Raw genomic sequence first — 25,279 nt, forward strand, 5'->3', positions numbered from 1 at the left:
TTAATATTTTTAATAAATTAATAAACTAATAAGATCATTATTTAAATATTATTTTTTTCAAAAACTAGCCGTTTAATATAGCCGTTACTTAATAATATTTTTTTAATATATTAATAAATTAATATCATAATTTAAATATTATTGCTCAAATATAGAATTATGTCTCTACATTGCTCTCTATTTAAGCCTTTGCCATGGTCTGCCTCTTCATCTAGTCATGATGATGAATCACACTTGTTCGTTCGAAATGCACTGGCCAAAAATTTCTCTTATGTGATTTCTACTGAAAGGTTTTGCTTAATTCATTATGGATCACAGAAGAAGCTTGAATACAGAAAGTCTATAATCTACACAACTTAGAAAATTGAAGACTAATTTCATTTTCTTTTAAAATACCATTTATATAATGACATTAAATGTACTCATAATACTTACAATTAAAATTTATCTTATAAAATTACAAATTAAAATAACTAAACTTAAATATTAAATTTTAATGTGAATTTAAACTCACATTTGAATAAAAGTTTAAATAAATAACTTATAACTGTAATTTAATATTCTTTTTCTTAAATTTTCAATTCAATGTTTTTAAGACATTAAATGACATCACCACTATCACTATCAATAAATTTTAAATATGTATTAAATATTTGAATTCAAGTTTCTGTGATCCATATCATATTGTATAAGATTTTTTGGGAAGAAATCACATTGAAGATTTTGGTTGACGCGTTTCGAATCAGCGAGTGTGGTTCATCTCTCGGTGGTCGAACCAGCGAGTGTAGTTCATCTCTCGGTGGTTCAAAAAGCGTCAACCAAAATCTTCAATGTGATTTCTTCCGAAAAATTCTTATACAATATGTATTAAATAAATAAATAGAATAAAATAATTAAAATATTACTAAGCCAAGAGGCTCATTGTACAACCCAATATCATGTGTAAGCCTGTTTGTCATCAAAGTTGATTTTTTTTTTTTTTCATGTCGGCCAAAATAAAAAATTTAAAAAATCTAAAAATTAAAAAATTAAACAACTATACAAGATCTAAAAATAAAAAAATTAAATAACTATACAAAACATTTAAACAATGTCCGTTCATAAAAAAAAAAAATTGCATGTGAAGAAATTTGATCCCTCTCTGCTCATGTTCATGTTAGATCCATATGATGGATCTATGCTAGCAATAATAAAATAAATTATGCTAAGGCAAATCTTTTTCTAAGAGATTTGAGATTTCCACAATTATAATGTTAGAAATTTTAGGAGAAGAACTGTGTAATGGATGGTTCCTCCATCCATCATCAAGACCACAAGAGAACTTCATGAGTGAACCAGGGCTTGAAGACCTTTATATAGGAGAAATATATAGGAGAAAAGAAATATTAGTCGTTAGGGAATGGGTCAAAGTTAAATAAAATGAACCAAAAATAATAATTGAATTTAAATAATTCACATAAGAAATGAACCATTGCTGGAAAATCGAGATATAAAATTAATAAATAATTACTTAAGAATTGAAATATTGAGAATGGGTGAAAACATATAATAGTAACGAATTAAAAATCAGAGATAAGTAATAATGTAGTCAACCTATTAGTTAAAGATTAGAAAATTTAAAATCCAAATTAAATTTTCAAAAATTAAGAATTAGGAATTAGAAATTATTTGAAAACCAATAATTAGTAAAAAAAATATAATAATGCAGTAAAATAAAAGATTAGGCAAAAATTCAAAATAAATAATTTTGAATTTATTTATGATTATAGAATTTGAAAAATTAACTTAAAAAGAAAAAGTTATTAGATATTTAAATTAGGAATGAAATAAATATTTAATTAAACTAAAAACCAAAATAATGATAAAACAAGATTTTAAATTTTTATTTTAAAATAAAGACTTCTAGTCAAGCTGACCAAATGAGAGAAAATTGAAAAGTTTCAACAACCCATAGGGTCTAAAAGAATAAAGATAATAGGAGGTTGGAGTTCAAATTATCAGAGGGCAAGATGGTGGATGACAAGCTTCCATGATTAGCTAAGTCTATAGCCATCCTCTCTATTAAAATTATTAGGGTTCTTCTCGATTTCTAGGGCCTCTCGGATAACCCTAGAGTTATAATAAGGAACCGAAGCTAGGATTTTTGAATGATCAAACTGAATAAGATGTTTGGACTTAAAAGAGTGGTCAACGATGACTGGTTTTTATAGACAATTGTGGTTTGTATCAACAATGTGCTCTTTTAGCCTAGCTTTGAAAGGGCGTCCAGTTTGGCCAATATAGGACTTCCCACATGAACAAGGAATTTCATAAACCCTTGATCCTTGCATCGGGTCTGATTTGTCCTTGGCTGACCAAAATAATTGCTTGAGGGTTTTATGGGGTTTGAAAACGGTTTTAATGTTCTTTTTGGCCAAGATCTTTGCTATAAGATCTGTGGTTCCTTTAATGTAAGGGAGTGTGACTTGGCCACAAGATGGAGAGGGATCAATATTAGTGGATCTAGGGTGAGAAACAACTTGAAAGGCTTTTTTGATTTGAGCGGTGGAGTAGCCATTGGATTTGAAGGCTTGGACCAAATGGGATTTTTCAGCTGAAAGGAATTGGGGGGCAGAGATTTTTAGAGCCCTAGAAATGAGGGTTTTAAGAACACCTGAATTTTGGGCAGGGTGGTGATGTGAAAGGGCGTGAAGATAACAGTCAGTGTGAGTCTTTTTCCTATAAACCTGATGGGATAGAGATCCATTTGGGAGACGAGTAACAAGGACATCCAAGAAAGGTAGGGATTTATTTGATTCAATTTCCATTGTGAATTGAATATAAGGAGAAATATTATTGAGATGAGAATGAAAAACATCGAGCACGGGTCAACTGTGTTGCTCGATGACAAATGTGTGGTCAACAAATCAGAACCAACACTTAGGTTTGAGATGCCAAGAGTTTAGGGCACTGACTTCAAAGTGTTCCATAAAGATATTAGCAACTACCAGAAAAAGAGGGAAGCCTTATATTGGATTAGGGGTTTATGAAATTCCCTGTTCATGCGGGAAGTCCTATATTGGCCAAACTGGACGGTCTTTTAAAGTTAGGTTAAAAGAGCACATTGCTGATACAAACCACAACCATCTATCAAAATCAGCGATCGCTGAACACTCTTTTAAGTCCAAACATCTGATTCAGTTTGATCATTCAAAATCCTAGCTTTGGTTCCTTATTATAGCTCTAAGGTTATCCGAGAGGCCCTAGAAATGGAGAAGAACCCTAATAATTTTAATAGAGAGGATGACTATAGACTTAGCCAATTATGGAATCCTGTCATCCACCATCTTGCCCTCTGATCATTTGAACTCCAACCTCCTATTATCTTCATTCTTTTAGACCCTTGGTTGTTGAATTAGTCATATTTATATACTACTTCTCAATTTTCTCTCTTTTGGTCTACTTGACTAGAAATCTTTATTTTAAAATAAAAATTTAAAATCTTGTTTTATCACTATTTTAGTTTAATTAAATATTTATTTCATTCCTAATTCAAATATCTAATAACTTTTTCCTTTTAAATTATTTTTTCAAATTCTATAATCATAAATTAATTCAAAATTATTTATTTTAAATTTTTTACCTAATTTTTTATTTCACTGCATTATTATATTTTTTTACTAATTATTGGTTTTTAAATAATTCCTAATTTTTAATTTTTGAAAAATTAATTTGAATTTAAAATTTTCTAATCTTTAACTAATAGTGGTTGTTTCACTATATTAATAATTATTTCTAATTTTTAATTTCTTACTCTTATACTTTTTCACCCATTCTCAATATTTCAATTCTTAAGTAATTATTTATTAATTTTATATAAATTTTCCAGGAATTATTTATTTTTTATGTTAATTATTTAATCCTTCAATAAAATTGGTTAAAATTCAATTATTATTTCTTATTCATTTTATTTAACTTTGACTCATTCCATAATGGCTAGTATTTCCTTTCTCCTATATAAAAGCTTTCAACTTTCTTTAATGGAGTAGCCATCCCAAATGTTAGACGAATTATAAATCCATGACACCGCTCTCCTCCTTAAATTTATAACCTTTTTTTTTCTTTTAATTATGGACCATAACCTCAAAAATGTTAACTAAAGCAATTTAAACTAACCCTTAAAACTTATCTTAAAATATCTAATTTTACTTTCCAACCACAAAAACTAAAATACTATAATAAAATCCAAAACTATTTGATAAATAATATTTATGTTACCTATCCATTACGTCTTTATTTTTATTTCAGCATAATATAATAAATTTTAAATGAGTTGAAAACGAGACAATTATGCTTTTTTATTTTGTTTTTTCTATGATCTTTCTCTACCCAAATTTCTAACACATATACTTTAGGTATATCCTTCTATATGTATCCTTTTACGTATCCCATGCTTTTTGCGTGCACTTCGTAAAGCCAAATTTCAATACCTATTATAATAATAATATATTATTATTATTATTATAATATTATGCCATTTTTATATATACTTTGTATATATTATTTTCTATTCGTTAGAGTATCCCAGGTTAACCAGAAGGGCAGTAACCGCCACATTAAAAAAAACAGGGACGTCACATGCAAGCCGAGCCTACCGGGAGAAAATTATTGGAATTGATTATTATTTCAAAACTTACGTGGCACAAGAAGCGGCCTTGTTGAGAAAAGAACTTTTGTAAGGTCGGAGGCCAGCATGCGGTTTAGGACAACGTGAGACTTGAGAATCCATCGTCTGATCCTTATCAAGATCTTGGACTTTCAAAGGTTAAAAAAGAAATACAAACCAGTCTTCTAGAATCACAACTTTACCCATAAGGGCTTAGCTGGAAGATACCCCCTGTTTGTCTTAGCTGTAAGATACCTTTAGTTTACCCAATAAGGACTTACCTCTAAGATTACTTGCTTTCCGGCACAGTGGACGAGAGCTACATCATTGTCAAAGTTGACAAAACGTTATTAAAATATCAAAAGTTAGCGTACAAATGTTTAAGTTTTAATCGACTATTTAATAAAAGATCGTCATCTATAATTTAAGAGTTCTTTAGAAAAATAGAATTAACGTGATTTTTTATCATCGGATTCTATGCCATCTTTATAGGAAAAGCTGCATCTTTAAATTTTGACAGAGAAATGTGACCAAACATTTTTGTTTTTCACCGTGACTCATCTTTTTAGTTTAAAGCCAGAGACGTGACTGAATTTTGGACATTCAGTTGAGCAAGGACCATTTTTCACATTTTGGACATATTTAATGTTAATACAGGTACGGTCCGTTGAATACATTCAAAATACGCTATATATGCAACAAGCATACGCATACGGTGTATCGCTGCGTCACAGCCGGAGGAACGAGCATGAGACTCCGGAAAAGAACTATTCGGAGCTTAAAGATGCGTATTTTTCACTGCAGATGGACGAATGTGCTACTGGATCGGCCACGGAGAAGGCTGTATAAGTAGTTGATGCATTTTTCCCTCAAGAAATCGGTCAGGTATTCAATCTTTTTACGGCGTTGCCCCTTGAAATGGAATGTTCCACTAGAGGAGGACAAAATATTGTAAATGTGAGAAATTTCAGCGGGATTTCTGGTCAAGTGTGTGCAAGATTTTCCTGCGTTGAATATCGGCTGGGATCTTGCTAAGTTTGGACCAAAGACATAATAGACGACAAACGCGTTCTATTTAATTTCATTTAATTGCCGGAAGGCAGTTGATAGAACATTTATTTCATCTGGTGGAATTCATGAGTAATTCTTACCCAGAGATCTGTGGCGACAGTAGAAAGGAGCGAAAAATTGGGCATTTACACAACTTTGATGCACAGAAGTAAAGTCTGTCCTGTTTTTATCATCTTCTACACCAAAGAGAAGGGTAGATTTGAAATTTTGTCCACAGCGGCTACAATTTGACCGCACTAATTGTGTCCACGTGGAGGGATGGTTGGCGCAACTGTATCCATTGATGCTGCCATTACATAAAATGTTTTTACGGACATAATTATCTGAAGTCATTAATATATGTGTTGCATAATATCTTTATCAGTGTTCAGCCATATTTCGGTAGCTAGCGAAGAAAAGAAAGTGAAAAGCTCCCATCCCATGCCTCCAAGTGTGACATTCAAGTTTTGTGCAGTAGCCGGTGGACTGTATTGATGCCGCATATCCCTTTTCTATGTTCTTTAAGGCACTAGATTAAGCTGTTATGATTTTTCGAACCACGGGTGGTGCCGATCTGATCAAACTACTTGTTGAAAAAGAAGAGCTTTTTCTGGTTCTTCAACCACTCATGGAAAGCTGGTGGTTCGCGCTGGAAAAAAACTCTTCTGTATTTTGCATCGACGCATGCCATTCAATGCAGTATTTTTGCTGTACCGGTGGAAATGAATGAAAATTTTCACCATCACTTGGACTGCCTCATAAAATAATTCCCCGAAGCGTTCATGGTTTAATATTTATTTTTTTGTAGTACAATTGGAAGTGGTGTTTGCTGGGAAGGCTTGCTAGATTCTCAGATTTGAGTTTCTTCAGTGAAGAATCATGGGAAATCAACTAAGTTGCATCCCCAAGAAGCGAGAAAAACATGTTAAAACGGGAAATAAGGTCAGGGTTATGTCAAAGAGGAAAATGGGATTGGAAGAAGAGCTCTTGCATCAGCAGGCTTTAGCCATGGCTCTGTATCAACAACAGATGACACAGGTGAGATCGATCTCGCAGCGTTTTCCAGCCCCTAGTTCCAAGCAAGGCCTTCCTAGAAGTTCAAGCGCGCGCCCTAGAAGTCATTCAGATCTTCTTGTGCCTTCAGACCAGCTGTTGAACAAAAAACAGGTTATCTGCTAACACTTTTTAATTTTATTTTATCATGAATTGCTTTAGGCCTCTGCTGGTCATCGTGTTAATTCATAAGAAGAGGGATTCCCCTTTCTTGTTCTTGCTTTTTGACTGCCAGGGTTCTCATTCTCTTGTAACTACAGCCGTAATTGGTTCTAGTCAGTACTTATATTAAGGTGTCCGCCTATTACTCCCGGATATCCTGGATTTAACATGTATGCATCCGAAATACTAGTAATACAGAGGCTTCATAAGCTTAAAATGATTGGCATCATTATATAAATGTCGTAGAAATAGTAGAATTATGACAGGATGCTAAGGAACTCCCAGCTATTATACAAGGTTGAAACTGCTTGTGGCATTCCTGCCCGGATTCCTTGGTCAGTGGGTACCCACTTCACCAAAATTATATCAAACTGTAAAACCAACTTTAACTCTACCCAAGAGCTTCTAACAACTCATAAATCGGATTTATGCAAATGTAAATGTGGAATAGAGAGCGTACACATTATATTTATATCAGCAGCAGTTAGTCTGGAATTTTATGCATAGCAATAAGGGTATAGAGCCCTTGAATGTGAGAGAGGGTAGGTGTTTGACCTCCCGATGTTGGTTTCCCTATGCTAATAAAAGGAAATAACACAGTTCCCAGAAACCACATTGGTTTAAGTCGACGCTAATAGGATGCTTTATCCTTCTTCATTTCATAGACATTTCAGGTGGATTTTCCCATACAATTTTGGATTCAAGCGCAGCATTTATAACATACAAACATTAACAACATAATACAAATGATCGTAAAACAATTATCTTTTATCAAATCTGTGCGTGTGGAACTGACTGCTTATGAGCTATTTTCCTTTCAGCCTTAGGTATGCATTCTGGATACCAGCACTGAGCTGGCGAGACCACCTCTGTGCTGGGAGATTAGGCAAATGTCTGCATACAGGTAATCTCAATCAGACACAGCCCGAAAACAGTGCTGCGTGATCTGAGCTGGACAATAGCAGTTGTCATTGAATTCTAACGCTGGCCAAACTTGTGCAGTTTGATGTAGCACTATCTACCAATAATCACTCAAAGTACAAGACTCACCCCATGCCAACACTCGCACTAGCCTGATGATTCCACCATCAAAACTCTCACTGCACCCCATGCGACACTCACACTAGCCAGATGATTCCACCATTGGAACTGTCACTACACAAAGGAAACCTTCTTAGCTGGGCTACAATTCTGATGCAAAGATTTCAGCGAATCTACAAATCAGTAAAGATTTTACTCAGATAGTGTGGTTAATTAAGAATCCCATCACCATATCCCCTACTGAGCAGATTTGAGCAAAAGTAACAAATCTAGGATGATCAAGAACTCAATAAGGTTTGTGTCAATGGTCAGAACCCCTCCTAGGCTTATATGCTGACTAAATGGCAGTCATATCTCAGCAATAAAGTAGTATCAGTTTCATTACTACCAAGAACCATGGAATCACCTTGATGGTTGGCATTCCAAGGCAACCTTATAATAAAGAGTGCTGCTTAATGCAAAAACCGACCAAGGGAGAATTGAAGCTTGTGAAAAAGAAGGGCAGTAGCATAAGAAGCGGGCATGAAGAGGCAATCTGCTGAAAGATTGAAGGATGAAGAAGATGCTGAGCCTGTCCATGAAAAGCAGAAGATTGTCCATGAGCCAAGACCTTAGCTTATCTTGCTACAGCACTAGCATGAATGTATGGCATTCTTGCTTGGGTTCCTCATCCAATGTGAGATCGCCAGTACCCCGGTTGGTGAGATCTCCGGCATACTCTTGCTCTGCTTACCTGCTATGGAACCAAATGTTAGAGCTCAAAATGATATGGAATTCCCTTTATTTGAATCATACTGGCACCCACAGGCCTATATGTTGGGTATAACTGCATTGAGCTTACCACAGTGGCAAAAACATTGCATTTGCCAGTTCGTTCCCCACAGAAGCAACACAAATCGGCTTGGATTGTGCTATAGCAAGCTACAGCCCAATAACTCGCCTTGAAGCTTGTAAGTGTAGGCATTTATTACAGCAACCCCATACACATACATATAATGCATTTACGTTTATTCTAATAATTGAATGCTGTCTTTTTGCCATTATGCACCAAGGAGCATGTAAATCTTCCATCTCCTAGTGAGCTGCAGTGCTAATAAGCTACAGTCACACACTGTCAACAAATAGCTAGAGATGGTTAATACGTTGCTGATTTTGAGCAGCTCATTATAGCAGAAGATATGTATATGTATATATTCACTTATGTTGTGAATGAGGAGATGTGTGTGCACATATATTTGCAACTAAATATGCATATACTCAGCTGGTGCGTTGTTCACAGAGGGCTTGAGTATATGCAGATATATCAGTTGCATTGATGGAGTAAGAGATCTGTTGTTGTTTGACATATTGCACAGCAGAATATTATTTTGTTTTTGGCATTAACTGAATGCAGTTATTTTCTACTGCTGGCATTGGCCTTGGCATTACAAAGCCATTAGACCAAGCCTTGAGCCAAGAAACAAAAACTCTCTTTTCTGCCTGTTGGTGATTAGAAGCAGAGGAGGTTTGTCCACAGAATCTCACAGAGAACAAAGAGAAACGATCTGTGTTGGTGAGGCATGTGGGCTATAAATATCGTGTTTACCCATTGTAAAGTCAAGGTTGGGTTTTGTATCAAGTGGCAAGCCATGCATGCCCAATATGAGGTGTTAAAAACACCCCCAAAGGTATTTGAACACTTTTCCATGTACTGAAGGGAAGTTCTCATGTCGACAAGTGCTAGGGTCAACTACTCACTTGATCTCTCAGCCCCCTTCCCCTCTGGTCGCACATTAGTGCGAAAATTCCTAGACTCAAAGGAACCCCTACTACAGAAAATCTGAATTTACTTCACTTACTTGATTTTTAAATTACATTCAACAAGTTATTCTTCTGAATACTGAAGCAAATTACTTCTGCAGCCTACACTAACTAAATATTTGATCTCATGAATCAGAAAACGGAGCAAAGAACAAGATACATAGGACACACTTATTTTTGGACACAAGAATCCCGTAAAAACCCAATGCGGGAAAACCGGTGCAACAGTTCTGAGGGTTTATTATTATGCAGGAGAAATATCTGAATACAAATCTAGGATGCTCATCTAGCAATCCTTTACAGAGAAAAATATTGGCAGAAAATCTGAGTGAGTTTTACCTCACTTCACCTGGCAGAATTCCCGCTGATACGGCACAACAATGGCTAACCCTAGCTATTTCTGCGCTGGCCCTGCGTCAGCTCTCCTCGCTGTTCTGCCAGTTCTAGACAGTTCCGACAGTTTTGGATTCTGCGTGACAGGCAGCTTGTCTGCTCTGCGTGGTCCTTCTGGCTCTGTGTCAGGACTGCGTGGGCCCATATTGGCCCAGCGTCAGCCTTTTCTGGCTACTGCGCTGCCTCTCTGCAAGCTCTCTCCGCTTCTCTGTCAGTATTCTCTAGAAAGTCCTCTCGGATTCTCACTGCTCCTCTGCTACTGAATGATCACTTAGTTCAAATTTCTCAGCTTCTTAGCCCTAGAAATCGAACTCCAGATCAATTCTCTCTCTCTCTCTCTCTTTCCAAATGTTCCAAATGAACCCCAAGCCTCCATTTTATACTTTTCCTGTTGAGTCTTCACCTGCCGAGATTAAGTCTTTAATCAACGGCTAAGATTAAAACATGACTTGATCCGCCTTCTAGATCATTCTCACCTATATTTTGATTAATACCCATTAATATTTTAATTTCCCTAAGTTTAGACTTACGAACCCCATTAAAAATATTAATTATTTTAATAAAATACAATCCGGGTGGAATTTCACCAAACAGTTTCTGGGTTCTTTAGAACTCACATGCCTTAGCGTCTCCGATGCTACCAACAACTAACAATTAGCTCCGTCTTGCTGCTAGGCAAGTCAACACCACTTGCACTTTATGCCATATTTCATGTCTTATCTCTTTAAATCATAATCACTTTTTAATATTTGAAGTTTGAACTTAGGAAGAATGCAAAATGCGCAAGTCTAATGTTATCTAGTGGGGCCCTAGCCTTTGGTTCTCACTAGGAATGTTTACAAACACATGTACAGATTTGCATCGTTGGTGTTTATATGTACAACCTGAATGGCTTGACATCCAAACAAAATGGCACTTATGATTCCACACTCACACTAGCTTGTGTGATTCCACCATCAAAACTCTCACTGCACAACGAACCCTCCATAGTGAGGCTACAATTTTGGTGCAAATATTCCAGCCAAGTTACAAATGCAGTAAAGCTCTTACTCAGATGGTGTGGTTTATTAAGAATCCCATCACCAGATCTCTTACTGGGCTGATTTGGGCAAAAATAACAAATATAGGATGATCAGGAACTCAACAAGGATTTGTATCAATGATGACAATCCCTCCCAGGCTCATATGCTGACTAAATGGCAGCCATATCTGTCAGATTCATAACAACCAAAAACCATGGAGTCACCTTGATGGTTGGCATTCCAAGGCAGCCCTATGTTAAAGAGTGCTGCTTGATGTAAAATTAATCCAGGGAGAATTGAAACTTGGGATGAACAAGGACAGTAGCATAATAAAAGGGCTCAAAGAGGCTGTCTGAAGATTGAAGGATGAAGGAGATGCTGAGCGTGTCCACAAAAAGCAGAAGATTGTCCATGAGCCAAAATCATCTGCAAATATTGCTAGAGAGTAAGAATGCACCAAAGTCACCATTGAGAGTGCATGGCCCGCCCTTTGTATATACTATAATTTCCTGAGTAAGAATCAAATCGCAGTGAATGCTGGTTTTCCAATTTGGGTTTCCATGGTAAAATTCCTGTTGTTATAGTGTTGTTCAATTACTGTGTGATACAGTTTTTATGATTTTTATGACTGATTTAAAATATGCTTGTGCTCTGTTATGTCAATAATAATCACTTGCAAGAATTGCTACAGAACTGACATGAATGTATGTGGTTGTTGCTTGGGTTCCTCAGTCAATTGGTAGGTTAGTGAGATTGATGATATCCCCTTTCTCTGCTTACCTGCTATGGAATTTTAGAGCCCAAAATGGCATAAAATTTCCTTTATTTGAAATTTACTGGCACCCACAGGCCGCTATGTTGGGACCATCTGCATTGAACTCTGTGTATTGCACACTACCATTTGCCAGTTCATTCCCCACAACAGCAACACAAATTGGCTCAGGTTGTGCCATAGCAAGATACAGCCCAATGACTCACCCAGAAGCTTGTGAGTGTGGGCATTTATCTCTGCAAGCTGCAACCCTATACACATACACATATATGCATTTACATTTGTTCTTTTAATATTGTGCTGTCTTTTTGGCATAATGAACATAGGAGTATGTAAATCTTCCATCTCCCAGTGATCTGCACTGCTAATAAGCTACAGTCACACGCTGTCAATAAATGACCAGATATGGTTAATGCGTGGTTGAGTTTGAGCAGCTCATTATATCAAAAGATATGTATATGTAGTGAATGAGGAGCTGTGTGTGCACATATAAAACTACATAGTGCATGTTACTTGCAAGTTTGCAACTACATATGCATATACTCAGCTGTTGCATTGTTCATAGAGGGCTTGAGTACATGCAGCTATATCAGTTGCATTGACAAGGTTAGGGATCTGTTGTTTGGCATATTGCACAGCAGAATATTATTTTGTTTTTGGAATTGACAGAGTGCAGTTGTTTTCCACTGTTGGCATTTTGTTAAAATTGGCGTCTAGGGCCAAACCCCATGTGGGTCATCTTATTTATGGCAGCTGATATTTTTTTTTGGATCCCTCTCATCAAGAGGTACAGGATTGATCTAAAGATCATCCGATTCCGATAAGTATTCATGGAGTTATGAATTTATTTGTGTTATAAGACAATTCGTCAAGGTCGGCCAGCAACTAAATAACACCCACATGTGTTCAACGTTTTAGTATAAAAAGAGATGACTTGAGAGTCATTTCACACACACTTCTCTCTTGATTTCTCTCCACTCGCTTTGGGTTTTAGTGAAAGAGAAATCTAGAAGTGGAAGCCCTAGATGTTGGAGGAAAGGAGGCTTCCCTAGCTGCAGCAAAGAAGATAGGCCAGCGAAGCTATGGAAGGGATCTAGACGCAGTCCTAAAGAAGCCCTAGACACAGTCCTAAAGAAGCCCTAGACGCAGTCCTAAGGTAACCCTAGCCGCAGTCCTAAGGATGCCCTAGCCGCAGTCCATTGTGCAACACACAAGGAGGAAGAGAGCTCGTTGAAGGAGGATAATTCTCCGTGGTAGCTGCAACAAGAAGAGGCCAAGGCAGCGAGGGAGTTAAGGCCTGTTTCAGGGCTAACCGAGTTGCTGTTAGAGGGTTGAGAAGCTGAGCTTGGACGCCGAGTTGAAGAAGGGTGAATGCAGGTCTGTTTGGGGCAGCGAAAAGGTAAGGGAAGTCCGTTTTGAGTGGGCTGTAGGTGACAGCGTGGAACTGTGGTAGGCCGCAGACCTAACCACTTAAAAACAAGGACAACGTGGAGAGGTTTTGGGCCAGATTTGTGCCCAGAACAGCAGCACGTATGTGGAAGACTCTTCCATAGTGGGGCCACAAAGATTAAGAGCTGTTTTGGTGAATGGTTAAGGGCTGTTGCTGCATGACCAGAGGCCCTAACCAGTCACAGTATAAACAACAGTGAAAGCAATGACGAACAATGGGACAGCTAGGCAAGGGTGCTTAGTACAGCATGGTAAATGGGACAGCTAGGCAATGGTGCTTGGTGGAGCATAGAAAATGGGTCAACAAGGACATGGGGCTTAGTGGAGCATGGTACATGGGACAACAAGCAATCACAGTGCAACAATGAGATGCAACATGATGGGCATGGTGAGGAACAGGATGAGGCAGCATTGGTGAGTGCACTGTGCAGCAAGATGATAAGGTACAGCAAGATGTTGCAGTACCGAAAGGTGTAGCATAAGGTGCAACAGTATGATGTGTGCAGCAGTATGTTAATGAGGTCCAACATAGTGATGATGGGTGCAACATGGTGCAACGCAGTGAGGTGCAACATGATGACGAGGTGCAACACTATGATGTGTGATGAAGTCACCCGGGAGAATCGGTTGAAGTAGTATGTCTTCAACTGAGTTCAGCTACCTCATGTATCATCTTCTTAGAGATGATCTATGCTATTATTTAGATAAGTCAAAGTGTTGACTTCTGTTGTAAATGTACAATCTCTCTCTATTTGTTGAACTATTGAAGAACATATAAGAAGAATTGATCAAGGGTTTCCCCACATTGGGGTTTGTCCCTGGCTAGCGCCACATCTTGTGTCATCTTGTCTTGGCTTGTTTTCTGCGATCTATGTTGATGTTCTATTTGAAATTTACTTTAATGCTGATGTGATTGCTAATCTGGAAAAGATATTGAGCTAATCGTAAAATTGAAATAAATTGCTCTAAGCATAGAACATACCTAAAATTAACATGGTATCAGAGCTGAGGTGAAGACAAAGCCCAAGCAAGAGTGAAAGAGCAATCACCGAAGACAGTTGGGAAAGGACAAAAGGATCAATGGATTCTTCATCCCTCTTCAAATTCACTAAGGGTGAAGCCGAAGTAGAGAACATTATCAGAATGGCGCAACGGAAGCTTCTGATCGCCTACCTAAAGATCACTTCAATGGGAAGTCCAGGTCTAAGGGTGGAAGGAAAGGCAGATGCCTTGTTTGTAATAAGTTCGACCATTATGCGAAGGAGTGTCCGAATAGCAGGGACACATCACTTGATGAAGATAACAATCATTCCAGGGACATCTTCAATGATCGAAGGAATGACAGGTAATGCAGGTCATCAAGGAAATAGCCGACTCTTCAAAGAAAGCAAGGAGCCCCAGGTATGAAGAATCAAATTTTGTTTATGATAAGATAAAGAAGCATTATCTTGTATTGACCCTCTCCTTCAGACTCTTTGGGAATTTGGCTTATTGATTGTAGTGCTTCAAGGCACTTCATCGGATAGAAGGGTGCTCTCTCCAATTTGGTAGAGATGGAAACAATTGTGGGATTATACTTGGAGTCAATGCCACCTATCCCGAAAATAGTGTAGGGAATGTTACGCCTCAATTGAATGAGGGTAACTCGATTATTTTACTAGAATCTCTTTTATGTACCTGATCGCAAGAAGAACCTGGTGTCCATTTCGGCAACGAAAATCAAAGGTTTCTTGGTGGCATTCATCGATGGAAAGGTATGTGTTTGAAAATAGAATTTTCAAAGATGCTTTTACTCATGGGTTCAGGGTTGGCAATTTGTATCAAGTTGCAGGAAGTCCATTGGGGACCATGTCAGTTGACACATCTCATCTATAGCACCGGAGGTCTACTTTATGGGGCCCTACCCGATGTGAGTTAGATGGTGACAGGGATGCCTGAATTCAAAAAGAGCATGAAGGTACATGTTTGAGATGTACCGAAGGAAAATCTTACAAGGGGACCATTCCCCTCATGTAGCAGGTCCACAGGTTTGGAACAACCCGAGGGGTTTGAGATTCATGATCAGGAATCTCATGTATGCAAGTGGAAGAAAGCCCTCTATGGCTTGAAGCAAAACACCCCGGGCAGAGTATGAAAGGATTGATAGGTGTCTGATGAAGCTGAGATTCACTAGGAATGAAGCTGATCCGAACCATTACTTGAAGGTTGTGGATGATAGACCTCTCATACCGGCACCTTCTGAGGACGGCCTCTTTTTGACAGGTGCAGACCCTCTCATTTGCAAAAGTAAGAGGGAGTTGGATTCCAGATTTGGAATGGTAAACTGCAAGCCTGTGACTACCTCGATGGATATTAACTTTCAGAAGTTATGTGGTAGTAATGCCGGACTAGATTTGGGAAATGCCTCTGAGTTTCATAAACTCATTCGCATTGATGTTCTTGGTGAACTTCCGTCCGAATATATGTTTTGTAGTTAGCATGTTGGGCTCATATTTGGTTGAGCCTCACTGGATTGGTGCCAAGAATCATTTGAGATATCTTCAGGGCACAATCTCTCATGGATTAAGATACACTGCCGGAAATGTGAAGCTGCATGATTATTCTGATGTTGATTAGGCAGGCAGTGTGAAGGATCACAAGAGCACTTCTGAGTGCTAGTTCTCTTTGGGTTTTGCTCGATATCCTAGATGAGCAGGAAGCAGAAGACGGTTGCTTTGAGCATCGCTGAGATCGAATACATAGCTACGAGTATGATCTCGTGTGAAGCTGCCTGGTTGTGGAAGCTCTTCAGTGAGCTGTTTATACACATGATGGATACCACCGTGTCTTCTGTGTCAACTAGGGGGGATTCAATTGTTGAGGACTCCCGTATTCTATGATTGCTCCAAGCATATAGACATCAGATACTACTTTATTTGGGATATGGTACATCGATGAGCGAGAAGGCTTCATCGCATTGGGACTGATGTGCAAGTCGCAGAAGCCTAGGGAAAGGTCAAATTAGTGACTTTCCCGAACGACTTGGAGTCATTGAGAGACCCTCTTATGAGGGTCCTGCATGATGCATACATTGAGCTCTGGGAGTTCCAGGGGGCTCGGGCTACTTCTTGGAGCAACAAGCGACCATAGGGCGACTCAACCTCCCCTAATGATGCACTGTGTACAGGGTGAATGGTTCAGCCTTCCCCTGTGATACCCCGTGGCGACTTATGGACAGGATGAATGGTTCTCCTGTCGAGGCATCCTACCCATGTAGTCTGGGACTCATGGGAAGTACCTCTCATCTGACCAATGAGCAGGGAAATGGGGTTAGGGACCATAGTAGTACTATCGATGGACGCATCGTTGTATCTACCGTACTCCCTATGCTAGGATGACCTCCATTGATCTGGGATCAGTATGAGTGGTTTGAGACACTCTCTTTTGATATTGATCTGGGATCAATTGGAACTGACTTCGGGTCAGTAAGAGTGATACGACTCACTCTCTTGGAACTGATCTGGGATCAATAAGAGTGGTATGGCACACTCTCTTCATATGGAATTGACTTCGGGTCAGTAGAGAATGGTATGAGACATTCTCGATCAATTCTTCTTCTTCATGGTTCAGCAGAGAAGTGTAGGGCACTGATGGCAGAGATAGTACAGTCTGGCAGATGGATCAACAAATGGAGTTCTCCCTAGTTGAGAGGGAGTGTTAAAATTGGCAACTAGGGCCAAACTCCATGTGGGTCATCTTATTTATGGCAACTGATATTTTTCTTGGATCCCTCTCATCGAGAGGTGTAGGATTGATCTAAAGATCATCCGATTCCGATAAGTATTCATGGAGTTATGAATTTATTTGTGTTATAAGACAATTCGTCAAGGTTGGCCAGCAACCAAATTACCCCCACATGTGCTCAACGTTTTAGTATAAAAGGAGATGACTTGAGAGTCATTTTACACACACTTCACTCTTGATTTCTCTCCACTTGTTCTGGGTTTTAGTGGAAGAGAAATCTAAGAGAGGAAGCCCTAAATGCAGAAGGTAAGGAGCCCTAGTATGAGACCTAGACGCAATCAAGGAGGGATACACACTGCCCTATACGTTGGTCTCTATAAGCCCTAGACACAGTCAAGAAGGAAGCCTACACGTTGCCCTATATGTTGGTCTCTACAAGCCCTAGACGCAGTCAAGAAGGAAGCCTACACGTTGCCCTATACGCTGGTCTCTACAAGCCCTAGCCACAGTCAAGGAGGGTTACTATGATGCCCTAACTGCATGTCCATGATGCCCTAGCCGCAGACCACTTCAAGTGACCGAATTGATGGATGGAGGGCCAAGGATCTAGGGCCGAGAAGGCAGACTGCTAGGCCAAGTAGAGGGAAGCTAAACACAAGAACTTGAGTGGCTGTTTGGGCACGTTGAGGAGGCTGAAAGCTACAACAAGCTAGGCCGCAGGCCATAGCAAGCTGTTGGAGTTATTTCATGGTTGCGTTGAGAGGATAACGTGGCATGGGAGGAGCCTCTTCAAGGCTGGCCGCAACACTAGAGGGCTAGTCTTGTTGTGTGTTGGGTTAAGGGCAGTGGCACATACCCTAAACAGAAGTGCAATCACAACAATGCCAACAATTGGGATAGCAACAACAATGGGACAGTAGTAATGATGGGACAGCAGCAATGGTATGCTAACAATTGGGACAACAGTAAGAATTGGGACAACAACAATAATGGGACAGTAAGAATTGGGACAACAACAATAATGGGACGGTAACAATTGGGACAACAGCAATGGCATGCTAACAAATGGGACAACAACATGACATGGTGCAACAATAGCCAATTGGGACAGTAGTATGGTAAGCAAGGTGCAGAAAGCACATGGTGGCAAGCATGGTGCTGCAAGCACATTAGGCAAGGTGCAGCAAGCACATGGTGGCAAGCATGGTGCTGTAAGCACATTGGGCAATGGTGGCAAGCATGATGCTGCAACCACATGGGACAACAGTGTGGCAACATGGTGTAGCAATGGCACATAGGACAACAATGGTACATGATGCAGTACATTGAGGTATAGTATGAGGCAACACTGATGAGCGCAACAAGATGATAAGGTACAACAAGATGTTGCAGTAGGAAGGTGCAACAGTATGATGTGTGCAACATGGTAATGAGGTCCAACATAGTGATGATGGGTGCAGCATGGTGCAACACAGTGACGTGGAGCGTGATGACGAGGTGCAGCACAATGATAGGTGATGGAGTCACCTTGGAGAATCAGTGGAAGCAACATGTCTTCAACTGAGTTCAACTACCTCATGTATCATCTTCTTAGAGATGATCTATGCTATTATTTAGATAAGTCAAAGTGTTGACTTCTGTTGTAAATGTACTATCTCTCTCTCTCTGTTGAACTATTGAAGAACATATAAGAAGAATTGATCAAGGGTTTCCCCACATTGGGGTTTGTCCCTGGCTAGCGCCACATCTTGTGTCCTCTTGTCTTGGCTTGTCTTCTGCGATCTATGTTTATGTTCTATCTGCAATTTACTTTAATGCTGATGTGATTGCTAATCTAGAAAAGATATTGAGCTAACTGTGAAAATTGAAATAAATTGCTCTAAGCATAGAACATAACTAAAATTAACAGAAACACCCTTGAACAAGCCGCACATTGATTTCATGGGTAACGACTGTGCTCTTGTGCAAACTGTGCACCCTACCCTGTAACTGTCACTCGCTTCTGAGAAAAATATACTGCTTTCTAGTCTTCAATCATTCCGTAGCTCTGATACCATCTTATTTTTCTAATACCCAACAACTAATTTGAATAGTTTTCTAAGTTGAAAGAACTAGAAAACTGAACTGTGAAATTCACTGATCAAATATACTGAGTATTCTAACGAATTTGCAGCAGAAAATAAATTCATAAAGACACAAGCATACAATTAACAAAACACCAAAAATACCCAAGAAACCCCAACTGGGGAAACCTGCTAATTTGTGTTTTTATTGATCTGCTCAGAAAAATCTCAATAATTAATTACAAATCACTTAGGAAAAGTTCCCTTCTTCCTCTCTTTTCCTCAACATAATATGCAACACACCCTAGACCAATTCGACCTCTCTCTTGCACAACTGTACCAACTGTACAGGTTGAACTGTTAATTTTAGGTATGTTCTATGCTTAGAGCAATTTATTTCAATTTTCACAGTTAGCTCCATATCTTTTCCAGATTAGCAATCACATCAGCATTAAAGTAAACTGCAGATAAAACATAAACATAAATTGTAGAAGACAAGCCAAGACAAGAGGACACAAGATGTGGCACTAGCCAGGGACAAACCCCAATGTGGGGAAACCCTTGATCAATTTTTCTTATATGTTCTTCAATAGTTCAACAAGAGAGAGAAAGAGAGAGAGAGAGAGATAGTACGTTTACAACAGAAGTCAACACTTTGACTTATCTAGATAAGAGCATAGATCATCTCTTAGAAGATGATACATGAGATCAGTTGAAGACATGCTACTTCAACTAATTCTCCAAGGTGACTCCTTCACCTATCGTTGTACTGCATTTCGTCACCATGCTGCACCTCACCGCGCTGCACCATGCTGCACCCATCATCACTATGCTGCATCTCATCACGCTTCATTAATCATTACTGTACCCATCATTGTACTGCATTATGTGCCATTGCTGCACCATGTTGCCATCCTAACCTATGTGTTGGCTGCACCTTGCTTGCTTTTTGTCCCTAGCATGCTTGTTGTCCCTTGCATGCTTGGTGTATTTGTTGCTAAGTACCATACAATTGTCCCAATGTTAGTTAGCTGTCCCTTGCATGCTGCTCTCTTTCAGAGATAGATGCTTCGGTTGTTTCGGCAGTTCCCGATAGTTCTTGCAGTTCCCGGTAGTTCCGACAGTTCCGGTTGTTCCCAGAAGTTCCGGTAGTCTTGACAGTTCCAGCTTTTCCGGCAGTTCCAACAGTTTCGGCATTTCCGGCTTTTCTTGCTTTTCTGGCAGTTTCGACTTTTCTGGCAGTTTCCGGCTTTTCCGGTAGTTCCGGCTTTTACGGCTTTTATGGCTTTCCGAGCTTTTCCGGCTTTTCTGGCTTTTCCGGTAGTTTCGGCTTTTTCGACAGTTCCGGCTTTCTGCCCTCTGGATCAGGGCAACGTTATTCCTTAGGATCTCTCCTCCTGCTAAAACCCAAAGACAAGTAGAGAGAGGAAAAGATCCCAAGTGTGTTGAAATGACTTGAAGGCCACCTCTATTTATACTAAAATGTTGAGCACATGTGGGGTTTATTTGGTTGCTGGCCAACCTTGACGAATTGTCTTATAACACAAATAAATTCATAACTCCATGAATACTTATTGGAATCGGATGATCTTTAGATCAATCCTACACCTCTCGATGAGAGGGATCCAAGAAAAATATCAATTGCCATAAATAAGATGACCCACATGGAGTTTGGCCCTTGTTGCAAATTTTAACACTCCCTCTCAACTAGGGAGAACTCCATCCGTTGATCCATATGTTCGACTGTACTATCTTTGCCATCAGTGCCCTGCACTGCTCTGCTTTGCTGAATCATGAAGAAGAAGAATTGATCGAGAATGTCTCATACCATTCTCTATTGACCCGAAGTCAGTTTCATTTGAAGAGAGTGTGTCACATCACTCTTACTGACCCGAAGTCAGTTTTATTGATCCCAGATCAATATCACAAGAGAGTGTCTCAAACCCAGTGTTGCACACATCGCGATTTAATCGCGATAAAATCGGAAAATCGCGATTTTTTCAAAATGACGATTCGAATCGCGATTTTTATCCAAAAAATCGGCGGAAATTTTTTTTAACGATTTTTATCGAAAAAATCGCGATTTTTTAAAAAATCGCGATTTTTTCGAAAAAATCGCGATTTTTAAGGAAAAAATCGCCGGGCACGGGGGCAGCGGGCGTTTTATATGGAAATTCGATTTTTATTTTATTCATTCAGCAGTCCGCCGCGGAGGAGAAGGAGGAGAAGGAGAAGAAGGGAGGGAGAGGGTTGCCGTCGCTTGTGGGAGCCGATTTTAGGAGGAATCCAAGCCAAGATCGCGAATTTGTCCATAAACCAGGTATGTAGATTAATTTTTTTTTGTTTTGGTTCTCTAAAAACTTTGTTTTTCATTGTTTTTAAAGAATTTTTGGAAATTTTTCATTGATTTGGGATGGGTTATTTGTTATGACTATGAGAACCAATTTTTGTTTTTTATTTTCTCATTTTCTTTAAACATTGTTTATTTTTTTTTATTTTTCATTGTTTTTTGGGTTTAGAAATTGGGATTTTGGAAATAATTAGCTTGTAATTTTGCAAATGCTAAATTGTAATTTGTATTTACTATTTACTATTATCATTTATGTAATCCTAAATTCCTATTTCCTAATCCTTATTTTTCCATAGGTTTGCAAATTCAAAATTCAAAAACAAACATGCCAAGGAAATTGGATCCTTTCTGGGAATATGGTGACCCTAAAACTCCGAATGATAGACAAAACTTGATTTGCAAGTTGTGTGGAAAGGAAATATTCGGGGGGTGTACAGGTTGAAGTTCCACCTTGCACAAATCCCTGGACGTGATGTGGGGCCCTGTCTAAAGACAAATGCTGAAATTATCCAAAAAGCCATGAGAGCATTGGGAGAATTAGAGCACACTAGAGACGCCAAAGAAGAACTCAAAAGGCAACTAAGAAGGTCAGTTGAAGGAAGTGGGCCAAGTGGCACAGGTTCTACTGCAGCGTCAGTCAATCCGTTTGCTGCATCATCATATTTTGTTCCTCGAACCACACCTGGTTCACAACCAACTATCGGTTCAATGATGAAAAGAACTGAAAAAGAAAAAGCTGACAAGTTGATGACAAAATTTCTCCTCTGGAGTGATATTCCTTTCAGCATTATAAGGAATAATCCATTTTTCCAACCTACTCTTGATGCTGTTGCCAGTGTTGGCCCGGGGTACAAACTCCCTTCTCTTCATGATTTCAGAGGCCGGCTTCTTCAAGATGAAAAGCGTGACTGCACCCAAAGATTGGAGGATTTTAGGGCATCATGGGCACAAACAGGATGCACTGTTATGTCAGATGGTTGGACTGACCAAAAGGGGAGAACCCTTATAAACTTCTTGGTTAGTTGTCCCTTGGGGACTATGTTTATCAAATCTGTTGATGCAACTCATCAAATCAAAGATGCAAAAAATTTATGTGATTTGCTGGATGTGTTTATTTTGGAGGTGGGTGCAGAAAATGTTGTCCAAGTCATAACGGACAACGCTGCAAATTATGTTGCTGCTGGTAGATTGCTTATGGACAGGCATCCTACTTTATTTTGGACACCTTGTGCTGCCCATTGTATTGATTTGATGTTAGAGGACATAGGGAAAATTCCCTTTGTCAAAGAGGCTGTTGACTCATCAAAAACCATCACAAAATTTATTTACAATCACACATCTGTGCTTAGCTTGATGAGAAAATGCACCAACAACAAAGAGTTGGTGCGCCCCGCCATTACACGGTTTGCGACGAGTTTCATATCTCTTCAATCCCTCTTGAATTCTATGTGGGATTTGAAGAGAATGTTTGTTTCAGAGGAGTGGCGTTCTTCGCCAATGAGCCGCAAACCAGAAGGAGAGGCCGTCTGCAGACTTGTTTCATACCAAGAAGACTTCTGGGCGGGAGTGCAGGAGGTGTGCGCTGTCACAGAACCTTTGGTAAAGGTTCTTCGGTTGGTAGATGGTGAGAAGCCCGCAATGGGCTATTTGTATGAAGCCATGGATAGGGCCAAAGAAGCCATTCGGTCCTACTATGATGACAAGGGAGATGATGGGTTCCAGAGACAACTCCTTCTATGGAAGGTCATTGATGAGCGATGGAACAACACACTCCATCGTCCCATTCATGCTGCTGGCCTTTTCCTGAACCCTGCATTTTCTTATGCATGTGGGTTTAATTTTGATGTTGAGGTCGTGGAAGGATTATTAACCTGTGTCCAGAAGATGGTGAAAACTCCAGAAGAACGTATGGAGGTCTCTAGACAAATTGAGCAATATAAGTTGTCAGGTGGCACATTTGGCTTTGAGATGGCTATCAATGATAGGACGGTTAAAATCCCAGGTATTTTTTAGTTTGTAGTATGTACTTTGTAACTTTGTTTCAAATTTCATTGTTTCTTCAAATTCCATTTTTTTCTTATGTTTATTTAAAATTTTCTTTGTAATTTTGTTGTAGACGCATGGTGGAAGATGTATGGTGGCAGAGTACCCCTTTTGCAAAATCTTGCCGTGCGCATCCTCAGCCAAACATGCAGCTCCTCGGGATGTGAGCGCAATTGGAGTGTATTTGAAAAAATACACAACAAGAAGCGCAATAGGTTAACACTTAAACATTTAAAATATTGCAAATTTCCAAATAAATTTTTGAATTCATTAAAGTTTTAAACAATATTTTTTTTATAATATTAATTATTAATTTATTATTTCATGAACTTTGTACAGGTTGGAGTCCCATAGACTTAATGACATGGTCTATGTCTACTACAATCTTCGATTGTGGGTGAAACAACTAGAGAAGACACCTGATACGGAAGCCATCTCATTGGATGGGATTGACACCACTGCTGAATGGAGGGTTGAGACCGAGAGGCCTCTCATGGATCCCACTGAGGATTGGTTAGTGCAGGATGAGGGGGAGGAGGAGGGGGAGGAGGAGGAGGAGGAGGAGGAGGAGGAGGAGGAGCAGGAGCAGGAGGAGGAGGAGTTGGAGGAGCAGGAGGAGGAGGTGACACCGCCTACCCGGGCTACCCGGGCTACCACTACCACCAGTAGAGGACGTGGTCTCCGTCCACCTCAGCCTCTTGTAGCTGCTACTACTAGTTCTTCAGCTTCTAGAGCACTTCAGACTCCACTGCCATTTCCACCACCACAGGCACCAGCTTCTACATCTAGAGGGAAAGAGAAAGCTGTGCCATATTCTCGCAAGAGGGGCAGAGGAAATCAATAGGATTAGACTTTCATTTTATTGTATATGACATTATGACATGATGAGATACATTATCATATTTTTTGTTGATATTTTGAGGCTGAGTTGGACTTGGGACTCAGGACTTACTATTCAGGACATGATTCAATGTTATGTGTGATTTTAGCGCTAGAAATGATATTGAACATCTTATATATTAGTTTTTTTATCATATTTATGTGTCAATGTATTTATTTTATGTTGTAGATGGTTTAGATATTAAAAAAATTGAAAAAAAATGAAAAAAAATGAATATTTTTGTGCCAAACGATTTTTTCCGATTTTTTCCCGATTTTTTCCCGATTTTAAACGATTTTTCCGATTTTTTCCCGGCGCCGATTAAATCCCGATCGCGATGTGTGCAACATTGCGAGTCAAACCACTCATACTGATCCCAGATCAGTGTCATTGATCCCAGATCAATGTCACAAGAGAGTATCTCAAACCACTCATACTGATCCCAGATCAGTTTCATTGATCCCAGATCAATGGAGGTCATCCTAGCATAGGTAGTACGGTAGATATAGCGATGCGTCCATCGATAGTACTACTATGGTCCCTATCCTCATTTCCCTGTTCATTGATTAGATGAGAGGTACTTCCCATGAGTTTGGGTAGGATGCCTCGACAGGAGAACTAATCATCCTGTCCACAAGAGAACAAATCATCCTCTCAATGGATGCCACGGAGAACTAATCATCCTGGCCCATAGGAGAAATAATCATCTTGTTCCACAGTGGCCACGGAGAACAAATCATCCTAGCCCACAAGAGAACTAATCATCTTGTTCCATAGTCGCCATGGAGAACAAATCATCCTGGCCCATAGAAGGACTAATCATCCTGTTCATA

General features: G+C 39.3%; 2 protein-coding genes across 2 annotated transcripts in view; both read left to right on the forward strand.

Annotated features, from left to right (window-relative positions):
• Positions 1-5,449: 5,449 nt before the first annotated feature.
• LOC149180698 (putative methylesterase 12, chloroplastic) overlaps positions 5,450-25,279 on the forward strand; it is an 80,039-nt gene continuing 60,209 nt past the window's right edge. Inside the window, exon 1 of the mRNA XM_089416234.1 lies at positions 5,450-6,862. Coding sequence (XP_089272360.1) covers positions 6,575-6,862 — 288 coding nt within the window. The 5' untranslated portion in view covers positions 5,450-6,574. The remainder of the gene's footprint in view (positions 6,863-25,279) is intronic.
• The window catches only part of LOC149180699 (uncharacterized), a 38,355-nt gene continuing 26,718 nt past the window's right edge, over positions 13,643-25,279 (forward strand). Inside the window, exons 1-4 of the mRNA XM_089417961.1 lie at positions 13,643-13,801; positions 22,646-23,525; positions 23,640-23,781; positions 23,906-24,166. Of these exons, the coding sequence (XP_089274087.1) occupies positions 13,643-13,801; positions 22,646-23,525; positions 23,640-23,781; positions 23,906-24,166 (1,442 nt within the window). The remainder of the gene's footprint in view (positions 13,802-22,645; positions 23,526-23,639; positions 23,782-23,905; positions 24,167-25,279) is intronic.

Source organism: Pinus tabuliformis, chromosome 3_2 (genome assembly GCF_031772625.1).
Source record: "Pinus tabuliformis cultivar Carrire ecotype Pingquan chromosome 3_2, CPIR1, whole genome shotgun sequence".
NCBI lineage: Eukaryota > Viridiplantae > Streptophyta > Pinopsida > Pinales > Pinaceae > Pinus > Pinus tabuliformis.